General features: G+C 43.8%; 1 protein-coding gene across 3 annotated transcripts in view; it reads left to right on the top strand.

Annotated features, from left to right (window-relative positions):
- The window catches only part of LOC112557454 (ETS translocation variant 1-like), an 82,003-nt gene that overhangs the window by 32,643 nt on the left and 34,074 nt on the right, over positions 1-15,286 (top strand). For all 3 annotated transcript variants that reach the window (XM_025227319.1, XM_025227320.1, XM_025227318.1), the window contains exon 4: positions 12,463-12,751. In XM_025227319.1, the coding sequence (XP_025083104.1) occupies positions 12,463-12,751 (289 nt within the window). The remainder of the gene's footprint in view (positions 1-12,462; positions 12,752-15,286) is intronic.

The raw sequence follows: 15,286 nt of genomic DNA, 5'->3' as shown, positions 1-15,286 counted from the left end.
ATGCCAGTGATAATATACAGATTTGCAGGTACGGTTAGTTATGTAACTGGAGTCATTTTACTGGATGATAATTTAGAAAAAAATTGCAGCTAAAGGACTATTAAAACTGGTTTTCTGTGGATTGACCGAGCCGTCTCATTTCGTCAGTCTCTCTGACACAGAGAGATTTCTGTTGCTGAAGCTGTTGATGACCAAGGCGTTCTGATAAGACAGCAAACTGTAGGTGAAGTGTATTGTCAACATGTCTCACCAGCTTATTTTTTATGAACTGCCTACAACCCACACAACCTGTCATATCTCGCTTTTCAAGTCACCTCGAGTCTCTAGTTTCCTCTCTCTTTCTCCCTCCCCCTCCTCCCTCACATCCCATGGTTACAGAAACACTTTTCACCGGCATTCCGGGTTATCTTCTCCAGAAACTGCAGAACTACGCAGCGAGACACACCTTTGGCATGTTGAAGGTGGTACCTGTCGCAGGTAGAGTAGCTAGCGCTCCCTGATCACCTGCAAACAGACCCGTTGACCACCACGTGATCAAACAGACGGCTGCACGCATCATAATGTTTTGTTTTTACGTCACTTGGTATCTTAGCGATATTCTCTCTGCTGTACGTCACTTGGTGTCTCAACGATATTCTCTCTGTTGTACGTCACTCGGTATCTTAACGATATTCTCTCTGTTGTACGTCACTCGGTATCTTAACGATATTCTCTCTGTTGTACGTCACTCGGTATCTTAACGATATTCTCTCTGTTCGTCACTTAATTTCAAAGTTGACGATTTGCCCCTACAGTCAGCAAGTCCCGTGAAATCTCGTTCCCGCGCGAATAACGTGCTACGTGATCGCAGGTACGGTCCGCACTGTCTCGGTAAACACACTGTTACAACGGTCAGAAGGTGGAGCAATACAACGAGTTCATCGGACCTATGAATGTATTTTGCTACTGACAGCTATCAACTTTGAAATTCTAATTATGAACTAACATCATTTCATCAGGAGGACATTTTAGTATTTCCCTCATCTCATTCTGCTATGAGTTGTTTTTTTTAAAGTTTATATTTTTTAATACTGTATATACTGAGCAGGCTAAAGTGTATGCAGTATTTAAATGTATACAGTAGTTCAGTGTTGCATTCGATGTTCGGGTGGTGACAGTTTTAAAAATATTATTATAGATAACTCACAAGTTTTGCTGGATTGAATCTTGGTGTTATTGTTAATTTGAAAACTATCAGTCATCCTTCCTGCCTGAGCTTGTTTGCACACACACACATACACACAAACACACAAACACTGATGCTTTTACTTGCATCCTGAAATATAGCAATTATCAATTCCAAAAATAAACTGCCAAAAATGTAAAGACATCAAATCAATAACAATTCTTTATACTGTTCCTTATCAATAGCATACATCACAGATTCATTGCTAGTTATCTACATAGTTATAAAAATGTTATCTACACAGGTCACTCTGCCCAAAACAACATACACAATGTCTTAACAACATAGGAAATTGTCCAAAAATTAAACGGCCAATGTATTTGTTTGCACATCTGCCTTAGTTAGTTTTTTTTATCAACAACCAGTGCAGCCATAGGAGGGCACACAGCTGTGTCAGTGCCAACAGGGAAAAATGACAAAAATTTACTCAGGGCTTATTTAAAAAAAGTAATTACAAACCAAAGGATAATTAGTTTCACTGTAAGAAATGATTGAATGAAGTATTGTCGTGTATAATGGTGCATATATATTGCTCTTTGGGTAAGGATAAAAAGTTTTCTATAAAATAAAACTGTCGTTTATATTATGATGAAATCTACACAATGCAATCATGGTTTGTGTTAACACCAATTCCTAAAAAAAAAATGTTTACTTACTCTTCGGTGTTCACATATATTGTTACACCTGGCAGCCAGTACAAACTCGAGACTGGTGTGTGTAGACTGGTAGTGGTAGTAGTGATAGATGTAGTATACTCAATACAACACAATAGTTTCCTAATCTGCACGTGGGCTTGCGAGATTCGCTATTTTCTGAGCAACTTGCATCCGCCATACTGCGGTCCCTGAGGTCACGAACCCAAACTGGGATTTGAACAGGTGAGGAAATCGTTTTTATTTAATTTCTCCATCTTCGTGTTTCACCTTGCTATTTTACATCAGAGACATGAATAAGTAAAATGAAAGGAGTCTTTTGAACTTGCTTTGTGTCACCAGTCGGGTAGGTCTTTAATGTTTGAGAGGACGAGGAAATTTAAATATCGTGTTTTCGCAGATTAGGTCTTCAGTTTCTAGTGATTCTTTTGAGAAAAAAAAAAAATCAGAAACCATATAAGACTGAAATTGTAATCCGTAACACAAATTTTCTCCTAGTCCAGAATTTTTTTTTTTTGACATCCCGTCATTTTATTCTTTGGGTAGAAGGCGGCGAGAGCAAGGGCAATGGAGATTGTGTAATTGTTTCAAAAGTGATCAATGCTCAATTTTTATAAGAACTATTGCAGCGACCAACATGGCGGGTATGGATCAGTGCTTGGAATAATTGACTTGGGAGCTGGCTGAAAGGGATTGGTTTTCATTGAAGGCTGGGGACAGAGCGATTCTGGGATTGTTTTCTCGCGCTGACTGAACCTCAGATATCCCGCCGAGGGCTCCGTAATTAATTTAAGATTGGTGAGGCTTGTGTTTAAGACGACATTTCGCTGTCTGTGTTTGTATGTGTGTCTGTGTGTCTGTGTGTCTGTCCATGTTCCTCTGTTCATGCTTGTCTGTGCGCTTGATTTTTTTTCCCCCCTCATTCACTCTTGTTTTGATAATAATCGTGAATAAATTAACACCTGCATTTCACTCTCACGTTTTATAAACTCAAGCAAATAAACAAATAAAATTGTAATTATCAAGCTCATTATTATCAAAATGCACGTGCAGACTGAAATGTATACTCGGACTCAGATAACCCATAAACAAGTTCATGTCATCGGACAAGCACGCAATATCGTCCCCGCCCTTTTCTCTCTCTCTCCATCTCCCCCTCCCCACAAAAAGATTTGAAATGGCGGCGAAGTAGGTTGCAAATCTCTCCAGACCGTCTAGGCGCCCCTTTCACACCCTCGTGTCATCGCTTGTGACGTTTCTAACCACCGACTCTAGCGCCCTCTGGCGAGAGGCAAGGGAAACCAGGCGCTCGTAGAGCGGGTCCTGAGTGGAAGAACAACTCGGCACTAATGCCAAATGCGGGCTGCGAACATCTGATGCCTGGCCTTAATTATGGACTCAGTTCGGCTCTGATGCTACCACACCCAGTCACCACCCCTTTCGCTTCCACAGCCTCGTGCACTCCTTCTTTCTTTCTTTTTTTTTTCTTTCTTTCTTTGTATAAAAAAGTGTGCGATGTAAACACTCAGACATAGATATCCACAGTTTGTTGTTGATGTAGATGATGTCGACTATGATGATGTAGTAAGTGTAAGTAAAATGAGAGAGGGAGTGAAGAAGGTGAGTGTGCGTGTAAGAGAGAAATCGTGTGTATGTGAGAGAGAGAGAAGAGATGATATTTGGGAATATATGAGGGTGAATGAATGATTGTATGTGTGTGTGAGAGAGAGAGGGAGGAGACGATATGTGGGAGTATATATATATATGACGGTGAGTGAATGTGTGTGTGTGAGAGAGAGAAATGAGAGAAAGAGAGAAACGTTACCCAATGCGACCTTTGCCCTGACCAGCGGCCACCGTCATCACCTCCCTCCCACTGCGCTCTCCCTCCCCACGTGTCTCTTCCCTCCCTGGCGGCGATGGCTGCGCGCAGGTTACCTGCAACAGTACATACAGTCTCGAGTACTACCACCGGCACTACTCACGACTCCACCGGCGCAGTAGCACGGTAGTCGTCATGTGTGTGACGTCACCAACGTCCGCCGGCTACCAATTAACTTAGGCTTAATGACCAACCCGTTGTGTAACTGATACACGGGGACACGGCCCCTCTTGTCTGGCCCCGGGCCAGGGGCCACGTCAGATCCACGGGTAGGGGGCGACAACTATGCTCTCCCACCCTCCACTCCGCCATGGCCGTTACAGACTTGGTCTCTTGATACCTACTGCTTGACTCACGGCTTCCTGATTACTTGGTCTCAGACTTTCACTGTGATACCATCAGTGACAGTGAATTCTGTGTTCGACTACAAAGATGAGAACTTTGACTTGCAATTCTCATTGACTTTGAATCCCGTAAACGGAAAACAACACAAAGGTAATTATAATATATATTTAAAAAAGCACATATAGGGGGTGGGTACAATTCATTTTGAAACATCGAGAAAATAATAGTAATGATTTTTATTTAAAAAGGTTAGGGATTTATGGGGGATTTTTCCCTCCAAAATACCTGAAAATATTGTGAAAGTCTACATGAACTTTGCCCCAGGCAGCTTGATGGTATTCTGTGTCGGCCTTGCTGTAGTTAGTTTATGTAAGTGTAGATGTCGTAGGTCAAGCATGAAGCATCACGCCCTTCTACTGAATAGAATCGTGAAACAATAGTTAGACATGGCGCAGGCAGCGGCAGGAGAGATGTGGGAAGATGTGTCCTTCCATGTCTCGCACTCAAACCCTCCAACAGTCTTACATTCCTGTTGCTACACTTCCATTCCTCTTGTGAGCCTAGTCCTCAGTCTGTCCTCACCGCTGTGCGCATTGGTTATGACGTCATTGGAGCACCTGGCCAGCCATGAACCCTGACCTCCAATAATTTTGTCAGCGAGCAAAGTCGTCACCAGCGCCGACAACATTGTGCTTCCGGTTTTGCTCCACCCACGTGACCTGTCGGGAGAATTGAGTCCCTTTGCTCAGTCAACACCCGGTGTCACAAAGCAGGTCAGAAAAGTAAAATACGATGTCCGGGTGGCGCAGGATGTTCCAATGCACCCAGTGATGATGGCATCGATGAGCTCAACAAATGCGCAATGATCTCTCTCTTTTTTTTTTTTTTTTGATTACCTTTCTTTTTTTCTTCCACTGCTGTTACCGGAGGCAGTTGCTGTTGGGAGCATCTCGGGTACTCATGCAAGTCCGTGTGGGTGGACGCAGTGATCAATGACGGAGGTGGTCGCACGTGTGCTGTTGCGTTGTCAGGTTTGTGTACGGTGCGTGCGCGTGGGCGTCCGGCCCTCACGCACGTGCACCACGTGTGAAACTTGGCGGATGAAGAGAAAAGCACGCATTCATGCTCCTGTGGTGGAAGGCGACAGGTTGAGTTATCTGTCCGCAAACTACGACAGGTTGAGCTGTTTGGACATAGGTGTGCCACGAGCGGCGTTTGTGCAGACTTATTTTAAAAAATCCGCGGATCTGTTCAAGCACAGGATTTTCTTTTGTATTTTAGAAACGAAGGGAAGCAGAGATAGAGATTTTTAAAATTCTTTATTTGGATTGCATCGTGCCCAAAGCCGATGTGGGAGGCAAGAGAAAGGAGTAGTACAAACAGAAATAAATACAAAGGCACAAGAGTGAGTGAGCGCTGCTCTAGCATAACCAACTGTCTTTTAACCTCCCCTTCCCACTTTTTGACCCCTACATATTGAGTATTATATCATGACTTCTGATGATGTAAAAAGAACGCCATCATCGTCATATCTACCACCTCTACCACAGCCATCTGCTCCCCAGCAAAAACAAAAAAAAAAAAAAACAAAAACAAAACAAAACAAAAAACAACAACAACCCCCACAAAAAAAACAAAAAAAAAACAAAAAAACAAAACAAAAAACAACAACAAAAAAAAGCAAAAACAAAACCACCAACAAACGAACAAAACAAAACAAAAAAAAAACAAAAAAACAAACAAACAAAAACAAAACAGAAAAAAAACAAGGAAAAAAAGTTTAATAAAATTCACGCCTTGGTCTAATTTGCTACATGTTCATTCATTCATTCTTTTTTTCTTTCTATCTTCTCCACGTTTTTGTCTCTCTATCGCTACTGTCCCCCTGCATCTGTTTACCCGGACAATCTCTCCAGCCACTCATCTAATTTGCACGATATGAACTCCGCAACTGAAAATATGGATTAGCGGGGCAAAAACAAGGCTTGCTGGCTGCAAAGCCGGGCTTCATTAAGGGATTATAATCAAGGCAGCGAGCTCGGGCTGAAGACCTTCACAAGTCAGCCGCCCAAGACATTCAGGTAGCCACGGAGCAGGTAGGACAGCCTCGTCTGAGAAAGCAACCGCTCTTAACGCTGATTGTCCCGTTGACGGCGGAATCAATGAAGTCTTTCAAATCGCCGCACCTTCTGGACTTCCTTTACGAAAAAACAAAAACAAACAAACAAAAAACTTCGAGAAAAAAGTTTCTGTTAAAAGGGGAGATTAAAGGAAGAAAATAGATCGGTGAATATTCTTAGTTTCTGCACGGTGTGAAAGACAGAATAGCGAAAAAAAAAATCCCTGAAGCTCCTTTTTTAATTTTTCTGTCTTTAGACGGTGGTTCGTGTTTCTGAAGCAGGACAGACAAAGGAAGAAGGTGCAAGTGGAGATAAAAGTTTCTTAGAAGAAATGTGTTTTCTAGGAGTTACCCGGGGTACTGGCGTGGAAGGCGACTTCTATCGTGTCAGGCACGATGTACCTTTCTGGTCACGAGCGATTAAAGAAGTCCGCGAGGTCGTAGTGTCACGTGATGCTGTCTGGGACCAGTTGCACGACAAACTTCTGATTTTAAACGCTTTTAGACCTAAAAATCTTATAGAAACCCCATTGCATATTTTTTAAAAAGCTTGAGACTGTTTTAAACAAGATAAAACTGCTTCAGAAAGATTTTCGTTCCCATCAGGACAATTTTTCGTGTGTCCTTTGTGCAACGCATTTAACTGACAGAGAAGCACATTTTGATAAATGTCCTTCTTTAGAACAATTTTAGAAACATGTTGTTGTGTAGCCCTGGTCGCTTTTCTTTAAAAATAAAACAAAAACTTCTCCACTTATTTTGTCAACCACATCCTGCGAGACTCGCGTGTTTGTAGCCTGGGACTGGCTCATGTCGCTTGCGTGACTATTGTGTTTTGTAGAGACAGACTGGCTCAAATGGCCGACTAGTCTGTCCTGTAGGATTATTCCAGGCGCCTAGCTTCAAACCATTTGTTGGTCACAATCCTTTCAGTTTAAACTGGATACTCGAGATATTTTGTTTGACTCCTTTGTCTTTGTGAGATCGCTTAGAAAGGAAGAAGCATCTCATCTTCCCTGACCTGGTGTAGTTTACCTTCATCACGTGGTTACAACTCCTATTAAGGAAGGAAAGGGAGAAGTTATCTACATCTAGATATTTGAAATCAGGGTTTGTTTCATATCTAGACTTTCGCTCTGGTAAATGTAACATCTGATAAAAAGTTTTGAAGCAGCCTGGTAAAGATGTTTGTCTGTATGTTAACCTACCTGCTCCATCGTTCCCCTTGTTTGTCTGTGTACCCGTCTACCTGTCTGTTTCTCTGTCTCCTATTTTCTCCAGAAGCACCTCCCTCTTGCACTGAGCGACTCTCCGGACACCTCTGCCCGTCTCGGCTTTACACGGGGAGACCGCGGTTCCAGTCTCGATGCATTCTTCTCTCTCGACAGTTCCCGCATCCCCGGCCATTGTTCGCGCCGGCCATGTCATCGTTGCGACTACAACGGCCTTCATTTTCCAGCCAGAGAATCGCGGCCTCTGAACCAGGCAGTTTAAAAGGCGACCCGACAATGGCATGGAGTACAATCGGGGATATGGGGAATCGACCTGCGCCTTTTATCAGTTCAGGCAGCGATATGGCAGCCGCCATACTGGCAGCGGGTCCTGCAACCCTGGGCTGTGCTTGGCTTCGCTGGGAATCTGTAAAAATTGCTGTGATTAAGGCGCGCGCGGCGTGGTGTCAGTGTGTTCGTGTGTGTGTTCGAGAAATATTGGGTGCTTGTTGGGGATGGGAGTGAAGGTGGAGATGGAGATGGAGGCGTTGTGTGTTTTGATGCACGGGTGTGTCGTTGACTGTTTCCTGTGGTAGAACTGTCCAATATGGAACTACGTTTGAAACATGTTGACATAACGGCCATTTTGAATGAAGACATTTATTCCATTATGAATGTGCTATCAGGCGTTAAAGAAGACAATTCTTCCACAGCTTAGACATGTCAAAGGTCAACTGTTCGTAAAATGTCTCTAACATGGTCCTGCCCAGCCATCGAGACATTCACTTCTATGGAAACAGGGTCTGTGGGGCCAACGTTGGCTACACAACGGCTTTTGTTGGCAAAAATCATTGTAGCCTCATGCTGAGCCCTCTCAGCCCTAACGCTAGCGTTTGGTCGGATTTCCAGCCTTTAAGGCTTCAAAGTTTGAAGTCAGACAAATCATACACAACCAGGTTATGAACACATACGAACAACATTGTGAGCCTCACAAATTCCTCCCAGAAGGAGGATCCTAGCAAACTGCTTTCTCTCGTTACTTTGAGAAGAGCCCCCTGTCGTGTTCTCCAATATTTACCTCCCTTTGTCTCAGCCTAAAATTTCATCCTGACTAAACACTAGCTCTAACGAGAAGCTACGTGATCCTGCGAGAGTTTGACGGCCTCAGTGTCGCCACCTGGGGTGAGGACTGTTTCCACACGTTTCGCTTCCATTTAGCAGCCGACAGGGTGCTGTCACTTCTGTCCTGTTGTGACGTAGGCGGCGCACGTGCGTCCTGGACAGCTCATGTCTGACTCCTGATCCGTAAGAGAAAGAGAGAATGGAGAAATAGAAATGTGGAGAGAGAGAGATGAAGAGAAAGACAGGGATGGGAAGTTTTTTTAAAAATATTTTTTAATTTTTCTTTTTTTAGATCGGATCGTGCCCACAGCCATGGGAGGTAGGTCGTGGGTGGGTGAGTGAGAGGAAATGGTAGAAACAGAAATGAGTGTAAGTGTATAAGTGATACACAAAAGTGTAGTAATGTCCCTTAAATGGACAATGTTTAGTTAGTTTTGTCTTCTTTTCATGCAAATGAAACAAAAACAGGAGAAAAGAACTCTGTAACATTCACTAAACCTTTCTAACGAACAAAAAACAGTCAAGTTCCTTTTCATTTACACCAGTTTGTCTCAATAGCTTTACATGCAGTACATGAAAATAAAAACAAAACAAAAGAAGCATCTTAAAAAAGTTCATAAGTTGAAATTTTAGAGAGCATGAGATAGAAGAGCTGTCAGAACACAAAGTATTATGTTTTATTGCTGGAAGGGGAAGTTTACAGAACATAAAGTATTATTTCTTATTGTTAGCATGGACTGTCGGCTCGGCATAGCACAAAGCATTATTTCTTACTGATAAAAGGAGTGTTTAAAGAACGCAAACCATCATTTCTTATCGTTAGAAAGGAAGCTGACAAAACACAAAACATTATTTCTTACTGTTAGAAGGGAGAGTTTATAGAACACAGAACATTAATTGTTAGAAGACCACTAAGGCACCTAGAACATTCGTATTCTAACTGTCAAGTCGTCGAAAAAGATTTTGTAAAAAAAAAAAATTAAAAAAAATAAAAGACCACCTTACGGAGTATGATTGCAAGACATGTCATTCTTCAACGAAACAGAGTTGTGTAAAACAACATCACACATTACAAAGTACAAGTGTGTGCCAAGGATAATGGATATTTAAGGATAATTATTGGTAATGATAATGCATTATCAACGTTCCTACCCAGAGCCATTAAACAGAAGAAGAAAGAACAGCTTGATAAAAAGACAGAAGTAACTAGAAAAGTAGAGCCAGGGGCAACTAGAAAGTGAAGCAAGGGCAGATAAACACGACACGCCCATACATCCACACCCCACCCTTTTCTCATTTCCCTACCCTGCAGACGCTTCTCGAGGTTGCTGCATCTTTATCAGCCCCTTTACCACAAAATAAGACGATTTTGCGGTTACGTTGAATAAAATGTCATCCTTTCTCCTGGCGAGTTATGGCCCCTTTCGCGATAAATCCTACGCAGAATTATTGTGCAGCGGCGCCCGAAACAGGAGGGGATAAGATTTGTCTCCCACCACGGTGACACGTATCCATATTCATCGTCTCTATTGTCTTCTCGAATTGTCCTTCTCTGCGGCCGGTCCACCGGCTTCCTCTCACCCCACCCGACCTCTGACCTCCCCACGTGCTCGGGGTCAACCCGCCAGTGCGCAGGCGCATTTTACGGTTATGACAACGCCGCGATTGGCCGCGAAACGGAGAAGTAATAATGGATTTTTGCGGGCGACTGCGGAGGGCAGGGGCGCCTGACAGTTACGGATTACTATTTTGTTCATAACCTGCCCCTACGTGGATCAAATGATCGCCATGGTTTCATCCTGCGCCTTAATTGATTCCACCCAGCTCTTCTTGATCTGACAGTCGCCTCCTTCTGTATGCGCAGCTAGGAACCAGTGCTGACAGTTGCGAAACAAGGTTTTGAATTTTCATTTGCTTTTTATGCCTCTACTCCTATCTCTCTCTCTCCCTCTCTCCGACGTTGTCTTTATGACAAATGTCTTTTTTTTTCGGGAGACGGGGGTGGTTGGGGTTAGGATGTGGCACTGCCATCGATGCTGAAGCGGATTTTCTGCTGCTTGCCTAATGAAAGATGACACTCGTGCACTTCCGCCAGTGGCTCTACCTGTCTGATGGCGGTTTTCTCTCTCTCTCTACCTGACTACCGTAACGCGAGACCGCGGTCGTCTCCCTTGTCATCGCCGGTCTTGCTGCAGATTGGGGATGCGCGAGACGAATGGGGATGTGGGGAGGGGGTGGGAGCTGCAGGATGGGGGAGGAATAGAAAGTGCAGTGGGGAAAGAGAAGATAAGAAGCTCGCCCCACACCTTGTCTCGGCGCCAGGGCACGTGCGGTGACAAAACGCGGTGCAGCACGCAACATGATTAACGGTCGTCCGCGGTGTAGAGAAACACGAGAACTGAGAGAAAAAACTGACAGAGTCGTGGTCGGGGTGTCCACACTGGCAAGACTAGGGGATGCTGGCAAGACTAGGGTGATGATGACAAGACTAGGGGATGCTGGCAAAACTAGGAGATGATGACAAGACTAGGGGAGGTTGGCAAGAGAGACGGTGTGGTGTTGGCAAGAGAGGCTGCGTGGTGCAAAGATGGAGACAGGACGATGCTTGCAATATAGAGACTGACTGGCTCTAGTTATGTTGGCCAGAGAAAATGGTTGACTATGGCAAGATTAGGAAAGAGTTCAAGGTAAAGGTCGTACCATGACCCTTGAGATCGTTAGGGAGTTAGGTGTTTGAGACCTCACTTTTCTCGGGGCCACCTGTATGTGAGGGTGTTGCCCATCTCCTCTCCCTCCCTGACTTACTTTCTTTGGAGTTAGGTACCCGGTCCTGCTAGCTGGGTGGACTTTGGGGACAGGGGAGCGTGAGCTGCGCTACACGAGTATCGAACCGGTGTGTCTCTCAGTTCTAACCACTCGGCTATTCTCCCTGAAGAATGGATGACAGGAAAGAAACAGGAGAGGACAAGAAAGAGATGATGACAGGGTAGAGACGGTGCAAGACAGAAAAACATCGGTGTGCGACTTACTCCATGGCAAGAATGTGTGATGGTGGCACGAGAAACTGAGGTGATGCTGAGACTGCAAGAGAGACCTGGCGGCGCTATCAAGTGACAGGGACGAGGCAGGTGACACAATGAATGACAAGAGAGATGCTGGCAAATGACAAGAAATGGCAGAGACAAGAACGAACTAGTGGATGCCACAAGCAAAAAGTAAGTGGGCGAAGGTGGGGATGGGTGATGGCCATGACAGTTATGAGAGGTAGGTGTTAGAAGGAAGATGAAAGGCGACTCGACAACAGGTCAAAGGACTTGGAACACGTGATGAGATATTGTGGGTCACCCACCAGAGAGAGAGAGTGAGTGAGAGATGCAAGATATACACTTGCATGCCAGCGAGTGACGAGTAAGAGGCACCTCTCCACTGGCAAGAGACGAGGTGGGAGGTGACAGTGGCAAGAGATAGTAATTAACAGGAAAAACGGTCGAGAGCACTTAAAAGCTAATGGGTGGCACAAGCTGACAGAGGATGACAGGTAAAAGAAGCAGTGGGCGCGCTCTACGAGTCTCCAATATTAGTATTGCTACTAGTGTTAGTGATAGTATTAGTATGAATGTTACTATTAGTATTAGTTATAGTAAGCCTCGTTATGAATTCATGGATTGTCCAGGGCAACATGAGGAAATCAAAGACAAGCGTATGGTATAGGGGTACCTTCAAAGTACTCGTGTTTGATAAGTTCAAATGAAACATCAAACTTATTTCAGGTGTTTTAAATAAAAAGGGATTGACCGCTACAAAGGTTGATATCGTTTCTGTAATTTTCAAATTTCTTTTCTTTTGTTTTCAAAAATATTCCTGGAATACATGGAAAAGTTCATTTTTGAATGCCTCTGTTTCAGAGAGCACCTACATGAAGCTCAAGGGACAGACCAAACCCGACACATGCTGCTCGCCGCCATCTTTGAACCATCTTAGTCCAAAGCGACCCCTAGCGGCTGCTCCAGGAAAGTTTGACTACGCCGAAAAATCGTTCGTCAGTAGTCCCTATGAAGCCACTGCCATCCCCTCACCCTCGGATTCCTTGTGTTCTTCCGCATCAGGGAAAGAGTCCGTGTCTTCCTTGGGTTACAAGGACGCGGTGACGCCATCGTACGGCGGCCAGACGGCCGTGTACACCATCCTGGAAAGGTCAGACATCTAATAATATTCTGAACACAATTTTGAGATCGAGACGATGTCAGTGTGATTTGAAAATAATTACAATAATAATTGTTAAGTAACAACAACAACAGAGGTAAAACTGTAACAATTGGGGTCACAAAACATCGCTGGACGATCCAACAGGTCATTAGGTCAAGAGAGATCACGCTTTTTTGAAACAAACCAGGGTGGAGAAATTATTAAGACAAACAAACCACCTCACACCCAATAAAACAGTGTCTTCTCCACCCAGTAGCTTTCTACCTCCCTTTACGTGTGTTTGGTTGTCCGTCCATCCGTCTGTCTTTCCAATCTGTCTGACAGTCGGTCTACATAGTAAAGACAGATCGCAGGATTTACGGGTGAATGGGTGGATCCTCCTCAGTGGGTAGGTCTGAGGGTGGGTGATCTGATCTGGTGGTCACCACTTGCCTCGCGCGTCCTGTTTGGTGACCGTCTGCGTAAACAGACATAAAACCACTGAACTACCCGTCTACGTAAACAGAGATCAGCCCGGCGAGCCACCCGTGGTAACAGCTTTCTCAACAAGTCCCCACTTCACTGTTTGCCTGTAGCTACCACAGCCCTTGTTAATCTGTCACCAACTGTATGAATATTACCTGTGAGCCTGCCTTCACTTTATTCCGAGGACCTTCGAACCTCGGCAATCATAGGTCAGGGATGGTTACCTTTATTGAGATAAAAGTTTATTTTGTGTATATGATATGTAAATAAAGAGAGAAAAAGAAAAAAGAATTGATTCTAAAGGAATTAAAACGAGTACTCATCGACCTCTGAATCATCAACAAACAAACAAACTAACAAACACACCCAAACTAACAAACACACCCAAACAAACACACCCAAACAAACACAAACAAACAAACAAACACACACAAACAAACACACACAAACAAACACACACAAACAAACACACACACACAAACAAAAAAACAAAAATACACACAAAGGAACAAAAAAAAACCACAAACACAAACAAACACACACAAATACACAAACAAACACACACACAAACACACACAAACAAACACACAAACACACACAAATAAACACACACAAATACACAAAGAAACACACAAACACAAACAAACACACAAACACACACAAATAAACACACAAACACACACAAACACAAACAAACACACAAACACACACAAATAAACACACACAAATACACAAACAAGCACACAAACACAAACAAACACACAAACACACACAAATAAACACACAAACACACACAAACACAAACAAACACAAACAAACACACAAACACACACAAATAAACACACACAAACAAACCACACAAACAAACACACGAACAAACAAACACATACATAAAAATCATAAAAACGCTAAAGGGTGGTGTGCAAGAATATTTGTGAACGTGTGCCTGAGCTTTGCTGTATGTTTGGCTCAAGTTGGCCTTTAAGAGCGAGGGCTGCACACAGCTTGCAGCGTTTGCACAGACTGACGACTGCACGTGAAAGACACGTGTGGGGCGCAGTTTGTTTTTGGTTACAGCGCAGGTCTGGTGCGCGTGGAACGTGGGGGCCGAGATATCGACACTCTTGGCGAAACATATGGCTGAAGCTCGCCAAATACAGTTTATTGTTCCTTTCCCGCCGGGGCAAGTGCAAAACAAATATTTACAATTATGGTATACATCAGGCGCTGGAATAACGGGGCCTAGCAAGGTATAGTAGGGGTCTTGGCCCTCGTCCAGCCGTGTTTCATCCCTAAAGACAACACTACACCCACAATGAAGGTATGCGATCTGACAAGATTTGCAGTCATCTGCCATGGCCCCGACTTTCCCTTTGTGGCGTTTCCTAGGTGCAGGTGATGACGGTTAGGCTTGTGTTCTCCATTTTTCTGGGAAACAAGACTGCTTCATATTTCTGCTAGGCCAGTGTGTTAACAGCGCGTGGCATTTACCAGGTAGGGGTCGGGGGAACTAGAGGTGGGTGTAGGTTTACGCCAGTTAAGGGCAGAGGTCAGGCTGAGTAATATTTGGCGAGTGCACCAACCAGTCATCAGGCGAGAAGGACAAGTGGCAGATCAGATGAAGTTGGACCAGTCGTTCGTGTGTCCATCTTTCAAGGAATCTTCTCCCCGACAAGACATTCATGAAATTTTTTCAATCGCTGAAGCCGCCAAACATTAAAACATAAAAAATAAGTTTTTTTCTAAAAGCAGAGTGACTCAAACCCTGCCAGTTGTTGTTGGTCGGGTTCGCCAAGTCATCTGTCCTATGATCACATTGTAATCTTAAAGTAATATTTGTTCCATGGATCACTGTTTGCTTGAGGCTGGGAGCAGTGTTTAGAAGCAACAGTGATGAAAGCTAGTCCTTGTTTGAAACATCAAATTTCTTTCTCCTCTGTTACTGTAATTAGCGATCGTTGCCAATTTATTTACTCATATTTGGAGACTAGATGTCTTGTCATGAATTAAACCCAGTCCTTTGACCAAAAAAAAAAAAATAAAAAAAAAAAAAAAAAA

Source organism: Pomacea canaliculata, linkage group LG2 (assembly GCF_003073045.1).
Source record: "Pomacea canaliculata isolate SZHN2017 linkage group LG2, ASM307304v1, whole genome shotgun sequence".
In the NCBI taxonomy this organism is placed as follows: Eukaryota; Metazoa; Mollusca; class Gastropoda; order Architaenioglossa; family Ampullariidae; genus Pomacea; species Pomacea canaliculata.
Note: the sequence above shows the minus strand (reverse complement) of the source record. Positions and strands in the feature narration are given on the sequence as shown.